At 39.6% G+C, this 21,480-nt stretch overlaps 2 protein-coding genes and 1 long non-coding RNA gene across 7 annotated transcripts in view; 2 read left to right on the top strand and 1 right to left on the bottom strand.

Moving 5' to 3' along the window:
- Positions 1–1,669: 1,669 nt before the first annotated feature.
- Positions 1,670–5,582, top strand: LOC106939547 (calsyntenin-2-like). Its single transcript, XM_015021973.1, has 6 exons — positions 1,670–1,903; positions 2,041–2,208; positions 2,732–2,877; positions 2,995–3,115; positions 4,738–4,928; positions 5,029–5,582. Exons 1-6 carry the CDS (start codon positions 1,750–1,752, stop codon positions 5,245–5,247), a joined length of 999 nt encoding a protein of 332 aa, XP_014877459.1. The 5' UTR covers positions 1,670–1,749; the 3' UTR covers positions 5,248–5,582.
- A 5,362-nt stretch (positions 5,583–10,944) lies between these two features.
- LOC106939546 (uncharacterized) lies at positions 10,945–19,029 on the top strand. The gene is made up of 3 exons (XR_001422869.1): positions 10,945–11,613; positions 14,743–14,747; positions 19,019–19,029. It is a non-coding gene; the product is annotated as an uncharacterized LOC106939546 (long non-coding RNA).
- The window catches only part of LOC106939545 (SPRY domain-containing SOCS box protein 4-like), a 53,894-nt gene continuing 45,658 nt past the window's right edge, over positions 13,245–21,480 (bottom strand). For all 5 annotated transcript variants that reach the window (XM_015021971.1, XM_015021972.1, XM_015021969.1 and 2 more), the window contains one exon: positions 13,245–13,805. In XM_015021971.1, coding sequence (XP_014877457.1) covers positions 13,678–13,805 — 128 coding nt within the window. In that variant the 3' untranslated portion in view covers positions 13,245–13,677. The remainder of the gene's footprint in view (positions 13,806–21,480) is intronic.

Here is a 21,480-nt window from a genome sequence, read left to right as displayed (position 1 = left end):
TCCTCACTGGGCTTTTCTGACATATAGAGTTCATGGACTAGTTCCACATGACCCAGCAAAAATGATTAATTTGGTGCTGCTGGGTGAAACGTATAAAGCAAACTGCATAGAGGAAAACTACAATTATTATTTTTTTTACATTTGAAAACTAAGATATGAACAGTTCCTGTTCATTTTCAGCAGAAAATTGTATCATCCTCTTTATAGTGGAATGCAACTCAAATCAAGATCCAGGAGCAACAGTAGAATAAAATGAGTTTTATTAATTTAAACCCAAAAATATCAACCATCACTGACAATTTATTTCCCGTTAATACTCTTACATTTTATCATACAGAGAAGATTTAATATAATGTTTGTAATTCTACCCCCTGAAGCTCCAATGTGTTTTATTGGGATTTTATGAAGAACACAGTTATGAAGTTAAATCATAATATAACATGGGTTTTAAATTTTTTTTTTTTTTTTTTTTTTTACAAATTTAAAAAGTCATCTCATTAGTAAACAAAACTCGCCTGAATTTCATTATAAATCCAGATGTTCTGTGAAAACCCAACACTGAGCACTTAGTTCCCACTGGGGAACATTGTGGTGGCAGCATCATGCTGGGGGCGGATGTTATTCTTCAAAATGGGCAGGGAAGATTCTCACACTAAAATGCAAATCAGACTGAGCTACATCTGGGACTAAAAACTTGCTTGAAGCTGCAAAAGTCTTCAGAGCGAGACAGAAAAATCCCATCCAACATTCTGCAGATCAAACTCGGGGAGAAAACCCCCCCCAAAAAACCTAGTAATATCGGAGTATTTCGTCAGCATAATAAAAAAAACCCAGCTTTTACCGATCAAAAAAGCATGTTTCATACAAATTTAATAGACTTTTAAATAATGCCTTAAGAAATAGACAATTTGAAGGAAAATTGAGAATCTCTAGTTGGATATCACAACCAAGATGACATGAGGGAGAAAGTGTGTATAAGCTACAGAAGAAATTTGATGAAGAGGTGAAAATAAAGCATTTTTAAACATGCTTTAGCATCTCCACACATGTGAATTAAGCTTATAGCAAACCAGTCATTATCTGGTAATACCTAGTTATGCACATTTTTTTTTAGAAGTGTTAAAAGAGTAATTTGCATGTGACTTTATCTGAAAACAAAATCTCTTAGAATGATCCCAGTCAAACTGTAGCTCTAAATCCAGTTGCGAATCTATTATTAAAACTTAAAATCTATGTTTACAGCTTCTCTGTCTATTCAAGCTTAAACCATTGAGCCTGTAACAATGGTTGATGGAGACTTACCCCGAAGCTCTTACAGCTGTAACGGGAGACGAAGGTAGTTCTGCAGTGTTTGGACCGCATTTCTGTTTTTTTTTTATTATTATTATTTGTAAATAATTTAAAATCATGCATGATTTTTCCTTCTGCTCAAAACCTTTGTTCTATTTTGTGTTTTTGACATAAAATCTCGTTAATAATACATCGCTGTATTTTAGTTGGTGAAGGAATAACCTTAAAAAAAAACATGCGTTGTTTTAGAAATGGATGTTTTCTGCTTTGTATTGTCTATTGGAACAAGACGAGGCATGTGCCGAGTATCGAGCACGTTATCGGCACCGTAGGAGTCTAACAGTTAAGGCTTTAGGTGAAGACGGATAAGCCGTGCTGCTGTAACACCTCCTCTGTCCACCGGTCAGGTGTTTTGGAGAGGACACGTGCGTCTCCATCCCGGACATCAAGGCGGTGGTCATGGTGCTGCCGCCCAGTGAACCCAGAATCACCATTTCAGGATCCAAGCAGCTCGTCAGACCCGCCAGCGTCCTCCGCAGCCCGCTGGGCGTGGCGCCCTTCAAAGAGCTGCGGATCACCAGCACGGTGATGAAGAGCGACAGCTTTGGGGGATGTGAGTGGACACACCTCTGAGCTTTTTTTTATATATATATATATCTGACATCTTATTTATAATTCCAGACCTCATCAATGCAAACTTTTTTTTTTTTCCTACTCGTATGTTAAGTAACTTTGTGGCTGTGTGTGCAGTCCGCCGGCCAGGGGTGATGGAGGTGATGCACAACCTGGACTACTGTGATGTGCTTGTAATCGGAGACGAACTGGAACCAGAGAGAGAGAGCCTGGAGATTCAGCACAGCGCTTTACTGGGAAAGCACCTCGATGCCACCAACTCCACCTCTGGAATATCAATATATGGTAACATCACTCATAAAACCTCAACCGTATCTGTCAGAAATCTTAATAAAAAATAAAAAAATCTGGGGAGAAAAAAAAAACCCATCTTCTGTTTTAAATCAGGAGGTAGGAGGAAATGTCCACTAATCTCAGTGAGTGAAGCAAAGCAACACATTCATCTTTACATTTTATTTATTTACGTTGATAAAAAGTCAAGTAGTTTAATTAAAAGGTAGCTGAAAGGAGGTCAAAACCTGGGAAGCAATTAGTAGAGATTAAAAATGTGAAACGTCTTCCTTATTGTTTAAAAGTCCATAAATGTACACTTTCTTTTTAGATAAAACTGTGAAACAGTGAAACAAATAAATAAATTAATAAATACATTTTGATTTAACCACATTTTTCATTTTTCTGTGTCATTATTGCTCAGCTAAAGTCTGCACCAGAGACATCAGAGGCAGAAAAATCTATTTAACCGTCCTGCAGATTTTGAAATGGATATGTAAATGTAGGGTAGTTTGTCAGTGGGTTTTTCTGTCCACAGGTGTGGACTCCATGGCCCACTATGAGCAGGTCCTGAGGCAGCTGCGCTACAGGAACTGGAGACCCGCCTCTCTGACGGAGAGAAGGTTCAGACTTACCTGCTCCGAACTCAACGGACGCTACACCAGCAACGAGTTCAACCTGGAGGCAGGTTTTTGGGCTATTCATAAATATTTGTCTTTTTTTCTTTTTTGTGCGTTAAACTGTGTGCCTTTCTTTGGCCTCGTCTTTGAGGATGACGGCTCTTTGTTCCTGCTCCGCTAGATCAGCGTCCTTCACCACACTGCGCCCATGGAGCACGTCAATCACATGGCCGCCCAGTCCCAGTACATGAGACCGGTCCATCACCCGCTGATGATCCACACCCCGAACTCACACATGTCAGGTAAGCCAGTGATGAAGAAGTGGAAAACATATCCTTACCTGGCTGATTGGTCTGATCACATGGATTTCTCCTTTTTCCTCATCAAACTTGTTCCCACCTGATGATAATTTGTGCTGTAGCATTTTAAAGCGCAGCTCGTCCTGTCTAAATGTTAGACATTTAATTTGGCGTGCTCCTGACCTCTAAAATGTCACCGGACCCCCATGATGAGATCGAGAGAGCTTCAGAAAGAAGGTCAGATCTGATTACGAGTACGGTAGAAGATGTGAAGAGGTCTCAAAAAGAATTTGTATTCCATATTTCCACAGTATGAAAAAAAATATGTAGAAGTGAAGAACATTTAAAACTACTGCCCTGTTTCCTGTCAAACTACTGTTAAATAAAATACCAAAACCTTTAAAGAAAAGGAAAATGTGAACAGAACAAACACAGATGATGATCTCAGTGAGAGCCTGTGGAGTAACGTCAAACATCTCATAGCTGTAAATGTGGAGTGAAGCAAGTTCAGCCCTGAAGTCCCTGAAGTTATTCATCCAAAGCGGGTGAGACTATAGCTAAGAAGAGGAAGGTTGCTCTGATTGTTTTCCTCTGATAGATAACACAGTTTTGATGATGCCTCTCACAGACCCAGGCTGCCATTATACATGGATTTCCTTGACAAATTACTCATAAACAAAATTTATGACACAAACAGAACATGGTCACTACAGAGGAAGCGGTCAATTGACTCCAGAGAGAAAACTTTCTGACAGGTTGTAGTTCAGTTCACTTTCTATGTGACATCAAGAAACCCTAAAAAGTGACTGACCTCAGTAGTCGATGATTCATGTAGGCTACCCTCAATACCTACCTCTAAGATGCTTCCTTTGGGCTTTAGATGTTCCATTAAGGTTCACAAAGTTCTCCAGATTTTTAAATTAATCAAGATATGATTTTTAATAAAGTCTCCTGTTCTGTCCTGGGCTGACACTAGATTGGAAGAAGAGTTTGCTTTAACCTGCAGAAGACAGTTTTGTAGGCTACCGCTGACATCTGATGTGTTTGTGACAGTTTCTGCAAGTCCATTTCGGTGCATTCATACTCTGTCTGCAGGTTGGATTGTAATGTCTTTCTTTCGGCGTGGTTTAAATGAAAAATGGATTGGAGGTTACTTAGAAAGCAGGAGTCTTAATTTTTTATGTTAGATCTATAACTAGTGAGATTTAGTTTCCTTCTCTGTGTGCCTTTTTCATCCCGATGAATTGCTGGTGCTCTAATCTCCCGGTCAGGATTGCCAGAGAGGGTGCAACCAATCAAAACGTAAAAGATGTGGCTCGCAGCGAGGGGAAAAATAAAAAAAGTGAACAGCTGATATTCCAGCTGCTTGCTCTTTGAAGAGTTCAGTCTTGTGTAAACATTCTTTGTGCATTCAAGAGTGATGCTGGCGCTGCACATGATGCATTCACTGAATCAGTTTCCACTGAACCTTGTCGCTCTTATCTCTCATCGTAATCCTGAGGCTCGGGCCGCCACCAAACCATGAACGTCTTTTGTGCTTTACATGTCTCCAGCTTTGTCTCTTATTAAAAACACTTTGAAACTGAAGTGACGCTGCTAGCTCATGATTGTCTTTTCTCCGCCAGGTCCAGCGCCCCCTGCAGCCACAGTTGTCATTGTGGTGTGCATCGCCGCCCTGGTGATCATCGTGGTGATCGGGATCTACAGGATCCACGCCACGCACCAGGAGGGCTCCAGAGACGAGGAGGATGAAATCAAGGATCCAGAGTCGGACTGGGAAGGCTCTGGGCTCAACATCACCGTCAACCCCATGGAGGTAACCGAGACCGTCTCGAGTCTTCAGCAGGTTTATCTATCTCTGATGCAGTGAACACGACCGCCGGCTATGGATGTGAGATCTGGATTTTGTCGCCTAGGACATGAAAGGACCCCAGGCGCCGGGAGAAGCTGCGAGAGGAGAAGAATGTGAGGAGGAGGATGAAGAAGACGACGTTGAGCTGGTGGGAGGCATGACGATCGTTGAATCAGACAGCAGCGATGAAGACGAAGAGGAGGGGAACAAAGGAAGAGAAGAGGTTAACGGGAAGAAGCAGAAGGGGAAACCTGAGTGGGACAGTTCATGTGGAACATACTGAGCACACACACAGGAATCCGTCTACACAAACACAGTGGCTTTATCTTTCTCAACTGCAGACACACACACACGCATACACTATGCAGGCATTAACACATGCTTGTCACATCTACACACACACACATAAATTGTCTGATGAAATAAATTACAATCTTTTGCTGGAAAAATACATAAATTCTCCCATATTGTCGTTTTTGAAGTAATATCGCCCTCTTCTGGACAAAGTCAAACATTATACAGTTAGCTGCAGTGCCACAGTGCTGGAAGTCATTATCCGAGTGTTTGCCATTATTCCCGCCTCCGACAGTGAGGCAGAGCATCCATAAACACACAAAGTAAACACATGTGTCATTTTATCATGTGTGTGTGTGTGTGCGCAGACAAGTCTGAAGTTTTTCTTCATAGCACATAAAACTAGTCTCTTGTCCCAGAATTTAGTCCAGTGTGTTACAAAAAGTATTCATACTCAAACCTCAATGTTTTTAGCTGGGATTATACGTGATAGAACAAACAGAGAGTGACATTTAAAGCCTTCTGCAGCCTCTAAGTTTTCTATCAACTTTCATCCGTCTTCCAAAGATCAGCCTGTCGGTCTTTGACGAATAAGAGCGTCCCTACAGTATGATGCCGCCTCCTCTACTTTTCCCCCAGTAGTGATGATGCGTTCAGGCTCGTGTGTAGTGATAGTTCTCCTTGGCAAAATGTTATGTTTGCATTTAATCCAAAACGTTCAATGTTGGTCTCATGTGAGCAGAGCATCCAGCTCACATGTTTACTGTGTCATCTAGGAGGCTTGTGTCAAAGTGAAAATGGGGATTTTTTAAAATCCATTTCTTTTAACAATTGCTTTCACACACACAATTTTGATACTTGGCAGAAATTGCAAAACTTGCGATTAATGGTGGATTACAAGAAAACAAAGTAAAAAGAAAATAAATAACATATTCTCACTATGTTGATGTGAAAAAAAACTATTCAGGAAATTCGCAGAATATATATATATATATATATATATAGCCTATCAACAGATTCTCCCTCCTGAGACTTGATTCTCTGCAGCTCCTCCACCGCTACCACAGGCCTCTGAGCTGCTGCTTTGATTAACGCTCTTCTTCCCAAGCCTCTTAGTTTAGGTGAAATCTCATTTCCAGTCCTGTTTGCAGTTTTTCCTATGCATATCGCAGATTTAAATGTCGAGACGATGGATTGAACAGCACTTCTTGAAATGGCAGAGTTGCAGTGGATTTCATTTATCTTTCCCTCTTTCACATTCGTGAACTCGTTTGTCCTGGTTCATCACATAGAATCCCTTCGAAATGTCTGGTTGTAAGAAGGACAAAATGTGGAAAAAAAATAAAAAAATGTTTACAAGCTTATGAATACTTAAGCAAAGCTCTGTTCACCTATCCTAACATTACTTTTTGTGTTCACGTCTTAACCGCATCGTCTGCAGATCAAACATATGAATACACATGTCCACAGGTTAAATATATGCATAAAACTTTTAGATATAGATTATTGAATCTAAATATTCTGTGTGGTGTAGCGATGTTGTTGCTCAGTGTCCGTCATCCCCGTCTGCAGCCTCACGCCTCCCTCTTCTGGATGAGCAGCGCTGTGGCTCTGCGGCCTGCGCATCGTCAACACTATGGGATCTCTCATTACACAACATTCCTCATTTCTTCTATGTTGCATAAAATGTCCATGCCACAACAGATGATGCGTAGCAGCCATTCCTCCTCTAGTTTTTGCTAGGCTTTTAAAGCTAACTTAATCATGTTTTGTTTTGTTTTTTTTGTTGTTTTTTTTTATCCCAAAGGCTTTTCTATCTTGAATCGGAAGTCTTTAATCGCATTAAGCTACTTTAACTCAGACCTGAAGGCCAACACTGGCCTCAAAATGAAAGGTAAATAGAGGCCGATTTTTTTTTTTTTTTAACTTGTGATTTCCTGGTTTGGTTAAAAGCAATATGTAAGTGAGTCTACATCTTACACAGGACTTTCATGATCATAGGCATCACCATGACTACTACCACCCAGCATCACCCTGCAGCAAGGTTGAACTCTGAGAAACAGCGATAGAAGATATTTTTATTTTTTCAAGTTTAAATGAGTTTTAAATGTAACGTGTAAACATAAGTCAGTCTAACTGAGAGGTTCCCGCTCCATCTCCTCATAACCTCATAACGGCGTCAATCAGAAGTTTACATCCACTCAGCATGAGTATGAATATTATATCACTTTTAACACCTATTAACACACACACACTACAAAGCTGGGTGCACTAATTTGATTTTCTTTTGAACTTTCTCTAATACACTCAATGGCAAATTAGATACTAGGTCAAATATGTGCACACACCCTAAATATTAGAATATATGTCTCTTAGCGTCTTGCAGCGAAAATAAATCAACCAAACGAATAATACACTCATGTCGATAATGAATGGATGTAAAAAAAATAAATAAAAAAAAACTGACCAGAACTATAAGCATTCAAGTGTTGGTGCTTTCCTCCCACCCACTGAGACAAAAGCAGTTTATATCCTTTAGACGCCTAAAGGGAAGAGCTGACGTGAAAGTTTTTCAGAGTTCGCCTTCTCTGAAAGGTTTCCATAATCCATATCTGCGTCCTAACGACGTACATTTCGTTTCAAACGAAAGGCGATCCACAGAGTGCGTTATGCAAACGTCACCACTGACCGAGCCGCCCAGCTCGACGACGGCAAACCCTCCTCTGTAAAAATCTGTGAAGCGCCTCTTTGAACTCCCACCCTGAACCTTTAGAGGAAAACCGTTTCTTGTCCTGCAGTCGCTGACCTGCCTCCGTCCCTCCGGCTGTGATGGAACCAGAGTCATCCTCAACTTTGACGACACCCTGAATTCACCCTACAGATTCATATTAAGTGTCCAGTATGTAGAGTTATAACCCGAGGCTAGAGCGGCTGGAAAAAACCCGCAGCTTGGTTCCCCCCCCTCCTCACCTGTGATGTATGTGCTCTCTAACAGACATGTCGCGTGTCCACCTGTCCTTTAAAACACCTGTGCTCGTGGCATCACCATTGTGAAACGACTGCCCTGTTTTCTTTGTCATAATATGCTTCGTAAACATTAAGGATAAAGAGGTTCTTTTACATATGAAACGAAACCCTGTAAAAATGTTTAAGACCGTTATTTTATATATCCGTTTCCTTTTCTTTTTGTAAACTAAATAGTTGGGATTTATCTCTATCTGGTGGTCATCCCACAGCTTTCTGTAAATGGATCAATAAAGAATTGTTTTAGACTCTACTCGGCTCCGCTTCCTGTGTCTGCGGCGTCCGCGCGCGTTCTCTGTTTGGATCCTTCCAGGCTGCTGTTGCTAAGCGATCTGATGTTTACTTTTGTTTTGATGGAAAACTCGGGTTGATGCAGGCGATGTCTTTTACACATCTCACAGCATCTGTCCCAGCGTTTGGGCCAGTAAAGAATATTCTAACCTTACGTATGCAGTTTCTTTATTTGCTCTTGTCAGAAGTGAAGCCATTTCTCTGCCAGGGTAAAACCGACATTAGAGATAAAATTCAGATAGGTTCTATTAAAGGTTTATTTCTTTAATAGAAATAAACCTAATATTAAATAAACCTAATATTATTGCATAAGAATATAACACTAACACAATATAACGCGACGTAACGCCTGTTATGAACACGAAGGAGTCTTTATGAATGTTTATGTCAGGAAGTGTCATTTGGTAAATATTGACAGTTCATGCAAAGTTGCTTTAAAGGTTGGATTAAAAGTCTATTAAAAATGCCAACTTTGAATTTTTTGGTAAATAATTTCACCTAACCCCCAACCCCATCTGTTTGGCTCTTCAGGGTTAAAACGGTTTATGTTTCTACGTATAAATACCAATCAGGATCTATTTGGTGTATTTGTCCTTATTACTATTGCTCAATGTTTTTACTCAGCCAGACAAATAAAATATGAATATTCAGATACATAAAGGGGAAATGTTGGCAAAATATTTGCTAAAGAAATCAGAAGGCAGAGTGTTAGGAAGAGCAAAACTTTCTTAAAGAGACGGAGGTCCAATTTCAAGGCGTTAAATTACAAAGTCAGATCTTGTTTTTTTAGTCATATTTGATTTATGTAGCATTTTTTTAACAACTATAGATAACATTGACTGTGGTATAAAATGTCTCTATGTGGCTGAAAAAATGAATCCTGTTCCTTTAAAAGCATGTGTGCTGATGATTTTCTCTGGTTTTACAGCATAAAGAGATGAGAACGAAGGATGCCGAAGAGAACGATCTGCACTTAGAAAATCTTAGTCTTGTAAACAGAGAAGAAAGAAAAAAATGAAACTTTAATTTGGAGGAGGTTCTTCAAGAAAAGATGGAACGAGCCACAGACAGAAATGTCCAAGCACAGAAAATCCCTTTCCACCAGCTTAACGGCTCAACCAAGTCAATAGCTATTAACTGCATTCTTGGCTCTCTGAGGTCCGTTTCAGCATTATTGAACATGCAGTGCTTATCGGTTAAAAAGCCACATTAAGCTACTAATTAGTCGATTGTATTTCTCCCTCCTTGGGGACGCAAGAAGCGTAGAAATGCACATTCAGCAGAACTGAGGGCAGAAAGCAGCGTGGCAAGACTTCATCTGCTGAAGCCCTGAACAGTCGGTGTTGAGTCTTCATGGGACTTTAACTTAATGGTTACCTGTCTGGTAGTTTCATTATTTTCTGGAAAATTGATAGAAAGAAAAAAAAAAAAAAACGCTTTGTGGCACGGTGTGGAAACAATCATCTTTTTAATATTGAATTAAAACTCACCTTTCTGGGTTGTAGATGTGAAATTGTATCTCCAACTTGAACATTTTATTCATTGAATCAGTGATGGTTCTACAAGATTGAACGTTTTAAAACAAAACTAATCAATAGTTGAATCACTTTTACTCTAGCATTCTTTTGAAATATAAAAGTCCAGTACTGTACTAATATGTTTTCATTTGTTGACTTATTCACACCTTCATAGCAAGAACCATCCTGTAACTGGGACTAATTAGGGGCTAAATCGATTTCCATTAGCTCACTAGTGTTGTCTGTTGTCATCTCCTGTGCAGCGTTTCATTTTAATAGGTCTTATGCTGCCATAATAAGAGCCAATCGCTGAAAACAGGGAAATAATGATGCTCGTGTGTGTGTGTGTGTGTGAGCTTGACATGTTCCTGTTTTAACGAAGAGTCTTGATCCTGCAGCTGGAGGAAGCATCAGATTCTGTTAGATTGAAGTCGATTGCAGTTTTCCTCCTGAATGTGTTTTATTTACCGCAGCAGGAGCGGCATCAGAAGCTGAGTAACTGTTGACTTCCTAGGGAGGGGGGGAAAAAACTGCTAAATGAACATCAGCAAACAAAAGGCAGGAAAAATTGCCACATTGTTTTCCCTCCCTTAGCACGTACAAGAGATTAAAACTCACCGAGGCAAAATTAAAAATGCTGTAGCAGTCTGAACCCCCCCGGCGAACCGCCAGGCCCATTTCCATCTTCCTGTTGGTCAATATATTGTTTCCTTTGCTTCAAACTGGCTGAGGTACTGTCTTTGCATATTGATGAGCGTCTTAGAGAGGAGTTCTTCAAATCACATTGCTTCGTTTGTGCTTATCGTTTGCAAGCAGAAGTGGATTGAAAGAAAAAAGGCGATGAAGTGTTTTAATGTCACTTGGCTTTTATTCACATTTCATACTTCTAATTGATTCCACTAAACTCTTGAAATGGTCCCATTCTCCTCATTCCAACCAGTAAAAACAGAAGATAAGACCATAACCATCGCAAATAATAATAATAATAATAATAATAATAATAATTAATAAAAGCAGCATTGAAGTAACAAGTTTGAGTTTCCGTCTCCCTTCATCGTCAGCATCGTCTTAACAAAATCAACCTGAATGTCACAAACACACAGCTAGCTTGTGATAAATAAACCCTAACTCCATCCTTTCATTATCGGATTTAAAAGGTTTCATACTGAACAACACAAATAAAGTTGGAAAAAGTGACTCGAGCCATTTTTAAGGAAGTAGAAATCGATTGGTCTCGTGGTTGTGGACTGGTCGTCTATGTTCTGTGCGGATCCAGCAGCACACCTGCCGGGTCCAGAGGTCCTGCTACGGCCTCTCTTACAGGTCCAGTCTAACTCTGGTCTCCTAAGAAGTGAAAGCAGTGGCGTGGAGAGCTGACACACACGCTGCTTGCTACCAAGTGAGCTACAGCGGGGCGCTACAAACAACAGCCGGCGTCTCTACGACCGATGGCTTCCACCGAAATAACTTTGGTTGTGATTTGACATTGTTGTAAGTGGGTTAGTGTCACGTGAGGATTGATTGTTTTCAAAGAAACGAAAGACTAGCTTAACCAAAACCGAAAGGTAGATTTCTTCTAACCGATTGAGAAATGAAGCCCCTTTCAGACATATTGGAGGAAAAGTTGTGCATCAACACTTGGATCTTCTGTCTTATTTCGTAGTGTTTCTCCCACAGCTGCTTAGTGTGGTATTGTGAATTAAATTCAGTGAACAGATTATTTTTTTTCTTACTGCTATTTTGTTTTTCTTAAGTTTAAAACTTCTTTACCGTTATGAAGATGCCACTTGATAACATGTAAGTGATCTCAGGGTGGTAGTATATCATTTTATTTAGCTTAAAATGCCCTCATTTGAACTTTGCCTAAGTTTTATTGAGTAACTTAGAGATTATTTAGTTATGCATGGACATGATGCTAAAAAAATACCTTTGTGTTTCTGTTGTGCGTGAATGCATCTAAAAAAATAAAACAGCACATTTTTTGAAAACTTTGGACTTAATGTTTTTCACGATGGACAGAGCGCAGCATGTAACATAGACGTTTATGTGAAGTGTACGCTCTGTGAAAAGAGAAACGTGGACAAAGAGTCATTTGAGTTTTTAAGCAACTTCATATACATTTAACTAAGCACAGAAGGTCATTAAACTGAGGCAAATAGGCTGTAAAGACCAGCTTGTAAATGCTGCAAGATGGCCTTTATGACCTTAAAGACAATGATCTATACTGCTCAAAAACATAAAGGGAACATTTCACTTTAATTTTGTGTGTGGCTCCAAATCCAGGCCTCCATTGGCTAATAAATTTGATTTCCATTGATGATTTTTGTGTGATTTTGTTGTCGGCACATTCAACTTTGTACAGAACAAAGTATTCAATGAGAATATTTCATTCATTCAGATCTAGGATGTGTTATTTGAGTGTTCCCTTTATTTTTTTGAGCAGTGTATATAATTTTAAAGATGGAATTAAGTAAAAAAAAAAAGAAAAAAAAAGAATGAACATAAATTAGTTAATGATATAAGTTTTAATTTCGTTCAGAATGATTATGTGGGGAACTATGAACATGTTTTATTCTAGTTTTAACACGTAATAGCTGAACTTAGATCAGGTTCTTCCTAAGGCAAACTTTTCACAATACTGCAAATTAACCATCATATCTGTTTAATATTAAAAAGTATATATTTAATACAACTAAAAACTAATTAAAGAGTCACCAGTTGTGAGAAATCAGAACTAGTTCTGGTTTTATAATTCATTGTCAAACTCCACGTTCTCATGCCGAGGAGTTAAAATCGTTTTAATTTAAAGCGTTGAGAAGAAGGATTAAGAAGAGTGCGGTAAACGGCATTAAATGTCTGAAAAGGGGCTTCGTTCTCTTCAGATAAGGATGTATTGTGTGGATCTGTACACACACCTCCCAGATGTGTGCTGATGTAATCTGTGTGCAGTGTGAGCTGATGGGCAGGCCTGGGGTCAGTCACATAAATACATCAGTGCTAAAAATCCTTTTGGACATTTTTTGATTCTGCCGCCAGCCACCTGTGCCAGTGTGGATTATGAACAGACATCAGCTGCAATGATATGGTCAGTGAGTGTATGTCAGAAAGGCCTCCATGGATGGGATTAGTGTGCTTACTTTCTCCTGTTTTTTTTTTCTTTTTATTATTCTCACCACTAGATGGCGATGTTTGCTTTCACCACCTAACAGCGCTGTGCCATCAGAGGATGGGTTTTCAGTCTGGATGAAAGAGACACTGATGTGACGCTGTCATCAATAATTTATTTCAAGTCTAAAACCAAAAAAAGCAGCCTAAAATTAATTTTAAAAAAAAAGAAAGAAGAAGCTGGTGTGGTCCGATTGTTGGAAAGCCTGAATTTCCTCTCCTCCTCTGCCTCCAGTTCATCTGCCTTCGTCCTTATCCGTCCTTGTACGGATTCATGAGAGCTGCGGTGCTCCGGTGTGGACGTTCTTCAATCAATCATCCCCTCTGTGCGACCTCAAGTTCACCCTTTCATCGTCCATCTGCAGAATCTCTGGTGGCCTGCTCCTCGTCCTTGTTGTCCCAGTTGGATCTGCCGGTGTCGGTCACTGGTACTGGAGGTAATTTTTGAGGGACTGGGGCAGAGGGAGGCTCTCAATTTCCTTGAGCCGTTCCCGACCCAACGCCAGGCGGGCCGCACGTCGACACAGGTCCATGAGCGGCAGGGGCTCCGCTGAGGAGAGCGGAGAACAGAAAGGGTTAGAGGAAGCTACGTCAAATTGTCTTTTCAAACATCTACAGCGTACCTTCATACTCGCCGAGTGAACGGAAGACCAACACAGCAGCTCTATAATTATTTTCATGCATTACTTAATGGCACATGTTGCTAATGACTCCTGAGCTTATGCGCAACTGGATCATTAGCGCGCCACACTGAAAACATAAGCAGACCAATGTTGTTGGGGGGTTTTTTTTCCCTCACTGCCGTTTCAGAGGAATTGTTAGTGAGGTAACAGATGCTACAGGCTGCAGCACAACATTAACAGAGGAGACAGGATGCTGCATCATGAGAAACTGGCTGAAATATGGTCTAGTATGCAGATACGGGTAAAAATGATTCACTCCCTGTGAAGGATTTTATACTTTGTCACAGCCAGAGAGTAAATAATTTCGTTCGAGACTGACGCAAAGTAGTAGATTACGGTAAAGTGGAAGGAAATGGTCAAAGTTATGAAAATATTTAAAGTGTAAGTGTTTTTGTTTTGCTACGTTGGTTATTTAGGGCTCTATTTTTATTTTTCAGTGGAAATTTTGACATTTTCAGAAATCTGAAGATAAAAAAAAAAAAAGTAAAGCTGGTGGAAACATCCTTCAAAAATCTCACTGTTGTAACCGTGGCAAAAGGCAGCAGCACAAAAATATTTACTCCAAGACGTTGAACACAGGGATTTAGATTGTGTTGGTCTATCGTGTGAAATCCCTGTAAAATAAATAAACTCTGATTCTAATGTGACACAATTAGAAATGAGAAAAAAAGCTCAAGGATTTGAATATTGTTGTAGAGTGCTATAATGGCAAACCTAGCTTATTTGATGAACATTTACGATGAAAATAAGTGGAAACCAGATGCAAACCATATGGCAAATCTGACAGCTGACAACCTTTTAAAGTTTTTGTTCGTTTCTTGGCCATTTAAGATGCTTAAAGGTCTAAAGTAGATCTTAAGAGCTAAAAAAAATTGTTTTGCTAATAATAAATGTGAGACCAGAATATAGATACTTAAAAAGGTTTCACTGATTTGTATCAAAAATAAAACCCCACCTCACCACTATCTTAGGATGATATACGAACATTTACAATGCTTATGAGAAGAGAAATCAGTCATAGAAACGATCACTGTTTATGTCTAAACTCTAAACATGTTTACTTCAACAGCTTTGTGGGATTTACTTGAAACCAGACTAAAGTGGTCATTCTGAACTGCTTCTCTTTCTCAGCCCCATATTTGTTTACGGAGTTAAAAGAAAAAAGGAGACGGTGTGTGGATCTCCTCTGAGAGGACATCTGTGTCTTACTAACTCAAAGCTCGCTTTAAAAAGGACGCTGGAGCAGAGACGGCCCATCGGTCCCTGCCGCTCTCATTGAGGACACGCACACGGTGCCATCACCTGTTGTAGCTCTGTCCTCTACCGCCCGCTCCTGAAGCTGCAGCGCTCTCTGCATGCATGTGCTCAAGGTTAAACCCACTGGATGAAAGACAGCCCACCCTCCACACACACATTCAGAGTCACAACACATAATCCACCCATCATGAACGTGTGTCCTTGCACTGTCACTGTCACATTAAAGCTTAGAAAAGGCACAACTTGTGGACAGTCGGTAGTTTTTGTCTGCTTTACCCTCTGTTTGACTCAGGACAATGCTTTCATCCTGGAAACCACATTTAAATCAAAACTATAGACGAAGCTACTGATGAATAAAAGATTTGCTACCGTGGCCATGTGTGGTGCGTTCAATTTCGCTCACGATGGGAACGCGGCCGAATTGTTTTTGCTGAACCAAGTGCCTTAAGAGAAAAAAAAAAAAAAAAAGTATTTCATCTCATTAATGAGAAAATGCAAAATAAAAAATAAAAAATTCTTTCATCTGCAAAGGTGCAAGATCTCAGCATTTCATACTTGATGAAAAAAGTTTTTAAAGAAACACAAACAGCAAAACATGATCATTCTTATAAAGAAAAACAAAATCGCCTGATTTTATCCAGCTTTGAAATAAAATCCCAACACAAACCCTTCACTATATTTCAGAGCGTGACTGCTTATTTACTAAAAATATGGAAATAAAGAGCAGCATTTTTTATATGATTTTTCGTTCTGTCAGTATAGTGGAGAAATATGCATCTGCTGCTGATTTTTGATACAAATGTTGATTTAAAAAAAAAAAAAAAAGATCCCTCAGTTTGGGGATCAACACAACCAAAGCTGGAGTTTTGGAGATGCTAGATGCTGAAATCTATAAATCACATTTTCAACCTCATTCAAATCCTTACACTTGCCTGTTTATCAAATGATGGACAAATGTTCACTTGCTGACTAACATGCCTCACACCAGGCGATATGACGACAGGGTAGTAAAACGCAGCTGTCGGTGGTCATAATCTTATGCCTGATCGGTGCAGGTAACAGGATGTGACAGGACCTGATGCGTTAAGTTTGGTCTAAAATAAAAACCAGCATGCTTCACATAAAGCTGAATTATAATGCTTAATGAGCGTTATTTTATGCAGTAAGAACAGCATGCAGTGGGACTTTGCTGTGTTCTCGCTCTGAAAGCTGCTGAAGAACAAAGCAGACTCCAAATAGACCAGAGATGCTACTGGCTTTAGTGCCTTGCTGGCCAGAGACCAGTGAGGAACAGCGTGTTTACCGACACCTGCTCGTGATTAGTGCCCCTTTCTGTTCCAGCAGGGTAACATAATGCAGACAATTTGCTTCACGTAAAAGTATCTCTTCACAAATAAGCTATAGGGACGACTGAATCCAAACCAAATATACTGGAAAAAAAAAGAAGAAAAAAATTAATCGTCGCAACAAAACTCGCTGAAAACTGACAAAGACAGATGAATGTTGGGGATACAGTTTCTGCAAGGCTTATTTTAGTTCAGGCATAAGTGGCTAATTACCTCTTTTGGAGAAAGAAAAGCCAATTTCTTGTCCTGATTTGTAGCTGGAAGCCCGTGTGTGAGTGCAAGAGACTTATTAAACTGCAGTAGACTGGAGCTGGGAACTTCCATTTGCTGCTAGAGATGCTACAACATATTTTTAATCACAGCGAGCTAACTGCAAGGGTATTTGTATGTGTGCATGCGTGTGTGCGTGTGTGTGTGTGTGTGTGTGCACTTGTCAAAAGAAGCAATTTAACAGCAAATCCAATTAATTTGAGTGTGCTTGGAGGCTCTTCAGCGTAGTTTCTGTTATGTAGAGGCGGTCTAAGCAGACAGCAGTGTGACTGCTATCAGGAGGGAGCCAGTGTCTTCTCTGTGTGTGTGTGTGTGTGTGTGTGTGTGTGTGTGTCTCCGGCTTTTTACTCTACTCTCCCTCTCTCTGGAGAAAACACTGAAAATGTAAAAATATTACCAGAGAGAAGCAGACTGAAAATGAAAAGATTCACAAGCTGTAACTCCTACCTCCTAAAATAGAAACTTAAAATCAAAGGAGCTCCAGAAGTTCGAGACTCATCAGGTTTACCTTCAGAGATTTCATTTAATGCACCTCATTCGTCCTGCCTGTGGAGACCCCGAGGAATCCCAGCGTAACTTTTGGGTCGTTTACATATTATTTGTCCGCTAAGCATTGTGTAATTTGAAATTTAAGAGGTTTACAGCCTATTTATTACCCTTCTTCATTAGGGATACACCAGATCTGAAACACAGGAGGAGGCAATTTGATTGTAATCAAACGTTTTACACTTAATCTGCCCCGTCCAGTGATTGGCTAGCTGGAAACTAAAAATGTTATCCGTTTCTGGATGGCGTGTATAATAATCGAATATGTTTTCAGGTGCGATTTGAGTTGAAAAAGCGTCAATTAAATCTATTGTAATTATTATTATTATTATTATTATTATGTTATTTATTTATTAGGAAATTCAGGCTAAAACCATATTTTACTATAAATGTTTTATTGCTGGTGAGTTCTAGTTTAAATTAATGCGAAAAGGGAGGAGAGGGGGAAGTATCCTGTTATTAATAAAGGAGAAATTCAAAATAAGTTTAAATTTCTTCCAGCAAGTCAGAGCGTCACAAAATCCATAATCGGGAATTGGCCACAAACTCCCAGTTGAGTTCATCCACGGTCTTAACTGTTTCAGCCCGAGTTCTGCAAAGTGTTTGTGCGTACAGTTCCAGCTTGAGCTGACGGCGTTGCTCTATAAATGACAAACTGAATAAAAGCTCTTCATTAATCATCAGCTGCCTTCAGATGTTCATAATGGCCTCGTATTGCACGATAACTCTAATTTGCTGGGCTTAATAACTTCCAGGAAAATGCCAAAAACAAATCAAGGCAAAAACCAAACCCCACTTAATGACTCCGATTCCATCGCGTTTGATTCTATAAGTTTATCCTTAAGTGAGAAAAGGCAATAAAGCGACAAACCGTGGATCATCAGCCGCTGGGTCATTTGCGTCTGCGTCATTACGCTTTCAGAGCGGAAGGGCTTCATATCGCAGTTCGACCAGGAGTTCAGAAAAAGACAGCCATGCAGTTTCTGATACATTAAGCAAGCTTCTATTTATGATGCATTTAGTTGCTGAACTAGTTTAGTCAGAGTTTAATCGTTTCATAATAGCAATTTTCAAAGAACAAGTAAACATTTCTCCATTTCTTTTAGCTGGACTAATATATAAGAAAGTAATAAAATACTCTAATGCAAATAAAAAGAAGAGAGGAAAACCTTTCTCTTTTTTTGCAGGTTCTCTCTGCTGAGAATCAAACCAGTAACTTGTTTTTTTGTTCTTTTTTTTTTTACCTTCCTTAACCTCTCAAAAAGAATCCCTTCAAACCTGAGAGACATCAGGGTGAATTCTGGGATGAACTTCTGCTCCGATCACACGTCTTTCTATGAATATGAACCGAGACCCCTGATCCGCTGCAGCGGGAACAACGAGTCATATGGGAACGCAATGTGACACGACGCCTGGAATGAGATGCAGCACAGAGTGGTGAAGAGCCCGATTTATAGTCTGTGGAAAATGATAACGGGAGTGAGGGCAAAAAATGGCAAGAGCAGCATCTCTTTGTAATGATGGATGTAAAAACTAACCTGAGGGGAACACCGGAAGAGAAATAAAAGCCGACAAAGGTGCAGGTTTAAAAGGGGGCGGGGGGGTTCAGACAGAAGAAAGGCTTTTTAGGTTTCTTTTGCTCAGAGGAGAACACACGTGAGTTTTTTCAGATGTTTATATATATATATGGAAACAACATTCATAGTAAGTTTAGAGGCTCTACTGCAGCTGCCTCTTACTTGTGAACCTGAACACAAAAGAAAAGGATCATCAACTTCTCTGCTGTACCGCTGACTGGATCTAATTAACTCTGCTACATTTGTGAGGAAAACTCTAGCTGTGAAGTTTTATTATAGCTAAAGTGGAAGCTGGAGGGTCTAAGTAGTTATATTCATATGAGAAGAAAGTCAAATCTAACTTCCCTGAAAGTTGAAACCTTTTATCACGCTGTCCAGCACATCAAATCCAACTTTCTGAATAAAGTCACAGTTTTTTATTCCCTGGTCAGATAGTTGAATTATTGCCAACCATTTGGTTTGTTTCTGACAGGAATGGGACAGACATCTTGCAAAAGGTAATAAGTTAACGGAAAAGGAGCATCAGTAGAAAAATAAATAAATAAATAAATAAATAAATAAATAAATAAATAAATAATCTACAGATTGGAATGCCTCCCTGCCATCACCCTAATGTTCAGCTCAAGTCTGCTTTCTGACTGAGGCACTCAAAGACATTAATATTGGATGTTAGTCCAAAGAAATACATGAAATGATTGTTTTAAGACTAAAACTGTGAGGGGTATTAATAATTTTGATCTTGAATGCATGTTCTCCATCACCAATGCTGCAGACGTCCCTGAATAAACAGAAAAAGCTGCAAAAACAGTGACGCCACTGTAATGTTTGCTGCTTCACATTTCGGTGGAAGGATATCAAGACGGCTATGCCAACAAGGTATGACGGGATGAAATGTTATTTTCCATTTAACTCGACCAGCAGGGAAATTAGAAACGGTAAGCTATGACTCTAACTTGCCTTCGTAAGCTATTCGACATCTTTCTGTTTGTGCTGAGTTATGAATATGACTGCAGTTCAAACTATAAACCTTAATAGAGACAAGTTGTGGGAGATCCAGATTTATTCAAATCTATTAAAACAGCCCTCTGTTTTTTAATAGTCCATTACATGTATCACAGCTCAGTTTTAGAAAGATCCAACATCATTCATATGTGACGCATCATTAGTAATCATTCGCACTGAAAACATAATCCTGCAAACCAAATAGAACAAAATGAAGTAAAATGTCACTGTTGTAAATAAGAACAAGATGTTACGATCTCATGTTGGAATTAGCCTCAAATTTGAATTTCCGAAACAAATGCCTGCAAAGTCCATGCAAATGAGTCTGGATTTAAAAGAGTGCTTGCAGACCACCAGGAGCTGCTGCCGGCTGATTGACGGGAAACATGGTCCCAACAAGAGGCCTGTCAGCCGAAACAATGGAGGGGATTAGAAAACGTCATCGTCAAGGTGGCAAAAGACGCTGGTTTCTCTCAGTCGGCTGCGTCTAAAATTTGGAGCAGGAACAAACAAAACGGGAAGGTCGTGGAAGGGAAGCGTCCAAGTAGACCGATGGAGACATCAAAGCGTCGGGACAGAAAACGAAAATTTAAAAAAAAGAAAGAAAAGGGAAGAAAAATATTCAGAAACGGGAGTCTGTGTTTATGAGCAAACTGCAGAAACTCAGCTGAAGAAAATGTAGTTAGAGGTAAACTGATCTCAGCGTTGGAGGACAAGCTTTAACCGAGCTGTGTGATCTCTCATTCTGCACCAGCCAAAGAAATGCGATATGAAATCACATCGGATATCTTAGAGGAAAATGATCTTTTTCTTCTTCTTCTTTAAGCTTCCTCTTCATCTCATCTATAAACTCTAAACTTTCATTTTCTACCCTTGTGGGGGGGTTTTTAGTGCTACATAAATAAACCTGGTAGGGACTCCTCCATCAATAAATCCCTGCTGCTGCTTTTTAAAGTTCTTCTTTTCTTACTCTGAAAATCTCGAGCATTAATCACCTGGTATATTTTTTAACAAATCTATCCAAGTTGAGAGAAAAAACACCTCCTTAATCTCTAAGTGGCAATAAGGGTAAAAAAAAAAAAAAAGACACATCTCTGTTTAGCTTGATGACAATGCAGGCATTATCCTGTTAGCTATGAAAGTGCTTTCTAAGCCTGAGAGGTTGAAGAATTAACAGGGCCGTGTAATCCCTTAATCCTTTAATTAAAGTCAATATTATTTTAAAATGGGGAGAAAACTGCAGTTTTAGGGTTTTCTTATGTTGTGCCAAGTTAGGTACCAACCTTTGTCAGCTTATAAGCTTGTGCATGCAGAAAAGGTTACAGCTAGCAACAGCTCAATAGTCCAAACAGCATCACACCTGTTAACCCGATGTCAGTCCACTGACCCATCGCAGTGTTTTCCGGTTAACAGGAAACATGCAAAGAGACAAATATTTGCACAAAAGGAAATCCACAAGTCTGCCTTGCAAGCATGATGACAGCTAGCAATGCAGATGCAAAGAGCACAAACAAATGCAAGCTCACGAACACAGGAAATCAAAA

This window comes from Poecilia latipinna, unplaced genomic scaffold (genome assembly GCF_001443285.1).
Source record: "Poecilia latipinna isolate Pla-1442-1.1 unplaced genomic scaffold, P_latipinna-1.0 Scaffold2904, whole genome shotgun sequence".
Classification (NCBI taxonomy): Eukaryota; Metazoa; Chordata; class Actinopteri; order Cyprinodontiformes; family Poeciliidae; genus Poecilia; species Poecilia latipinna.
This window is presented reverse-complemented; position numbering and strand designations above follow the sequence as displayed.

What these genes read in the sequence shown, in the direction of transcription:
- LOC106939547 (XM_015021973.1), top strand. Translation starts at nt 1,750, where the DNA reads ATGGTGCTGCCGCCCAGTGAACCCAGAATCACCATTTCAGGATCCAAG. An exon ending in CTCTGGAATATCAATATATG is followed by an intron (nt 2,209 to 2,731) that starts GTAACATCACTC and finishes TTCTGTCCACAG; the next exon opens with GTGTGGACTCCATGGCCCAC. An exon ending in TCACCGTCAACCCCATGGAG is followed by an intron (nt 4,929 to 5,028) that starts GTAACCGAGACC and finishes TTTGTCGCCTAG; the next exon opens with GACATGAAAGGACCCCAGGC.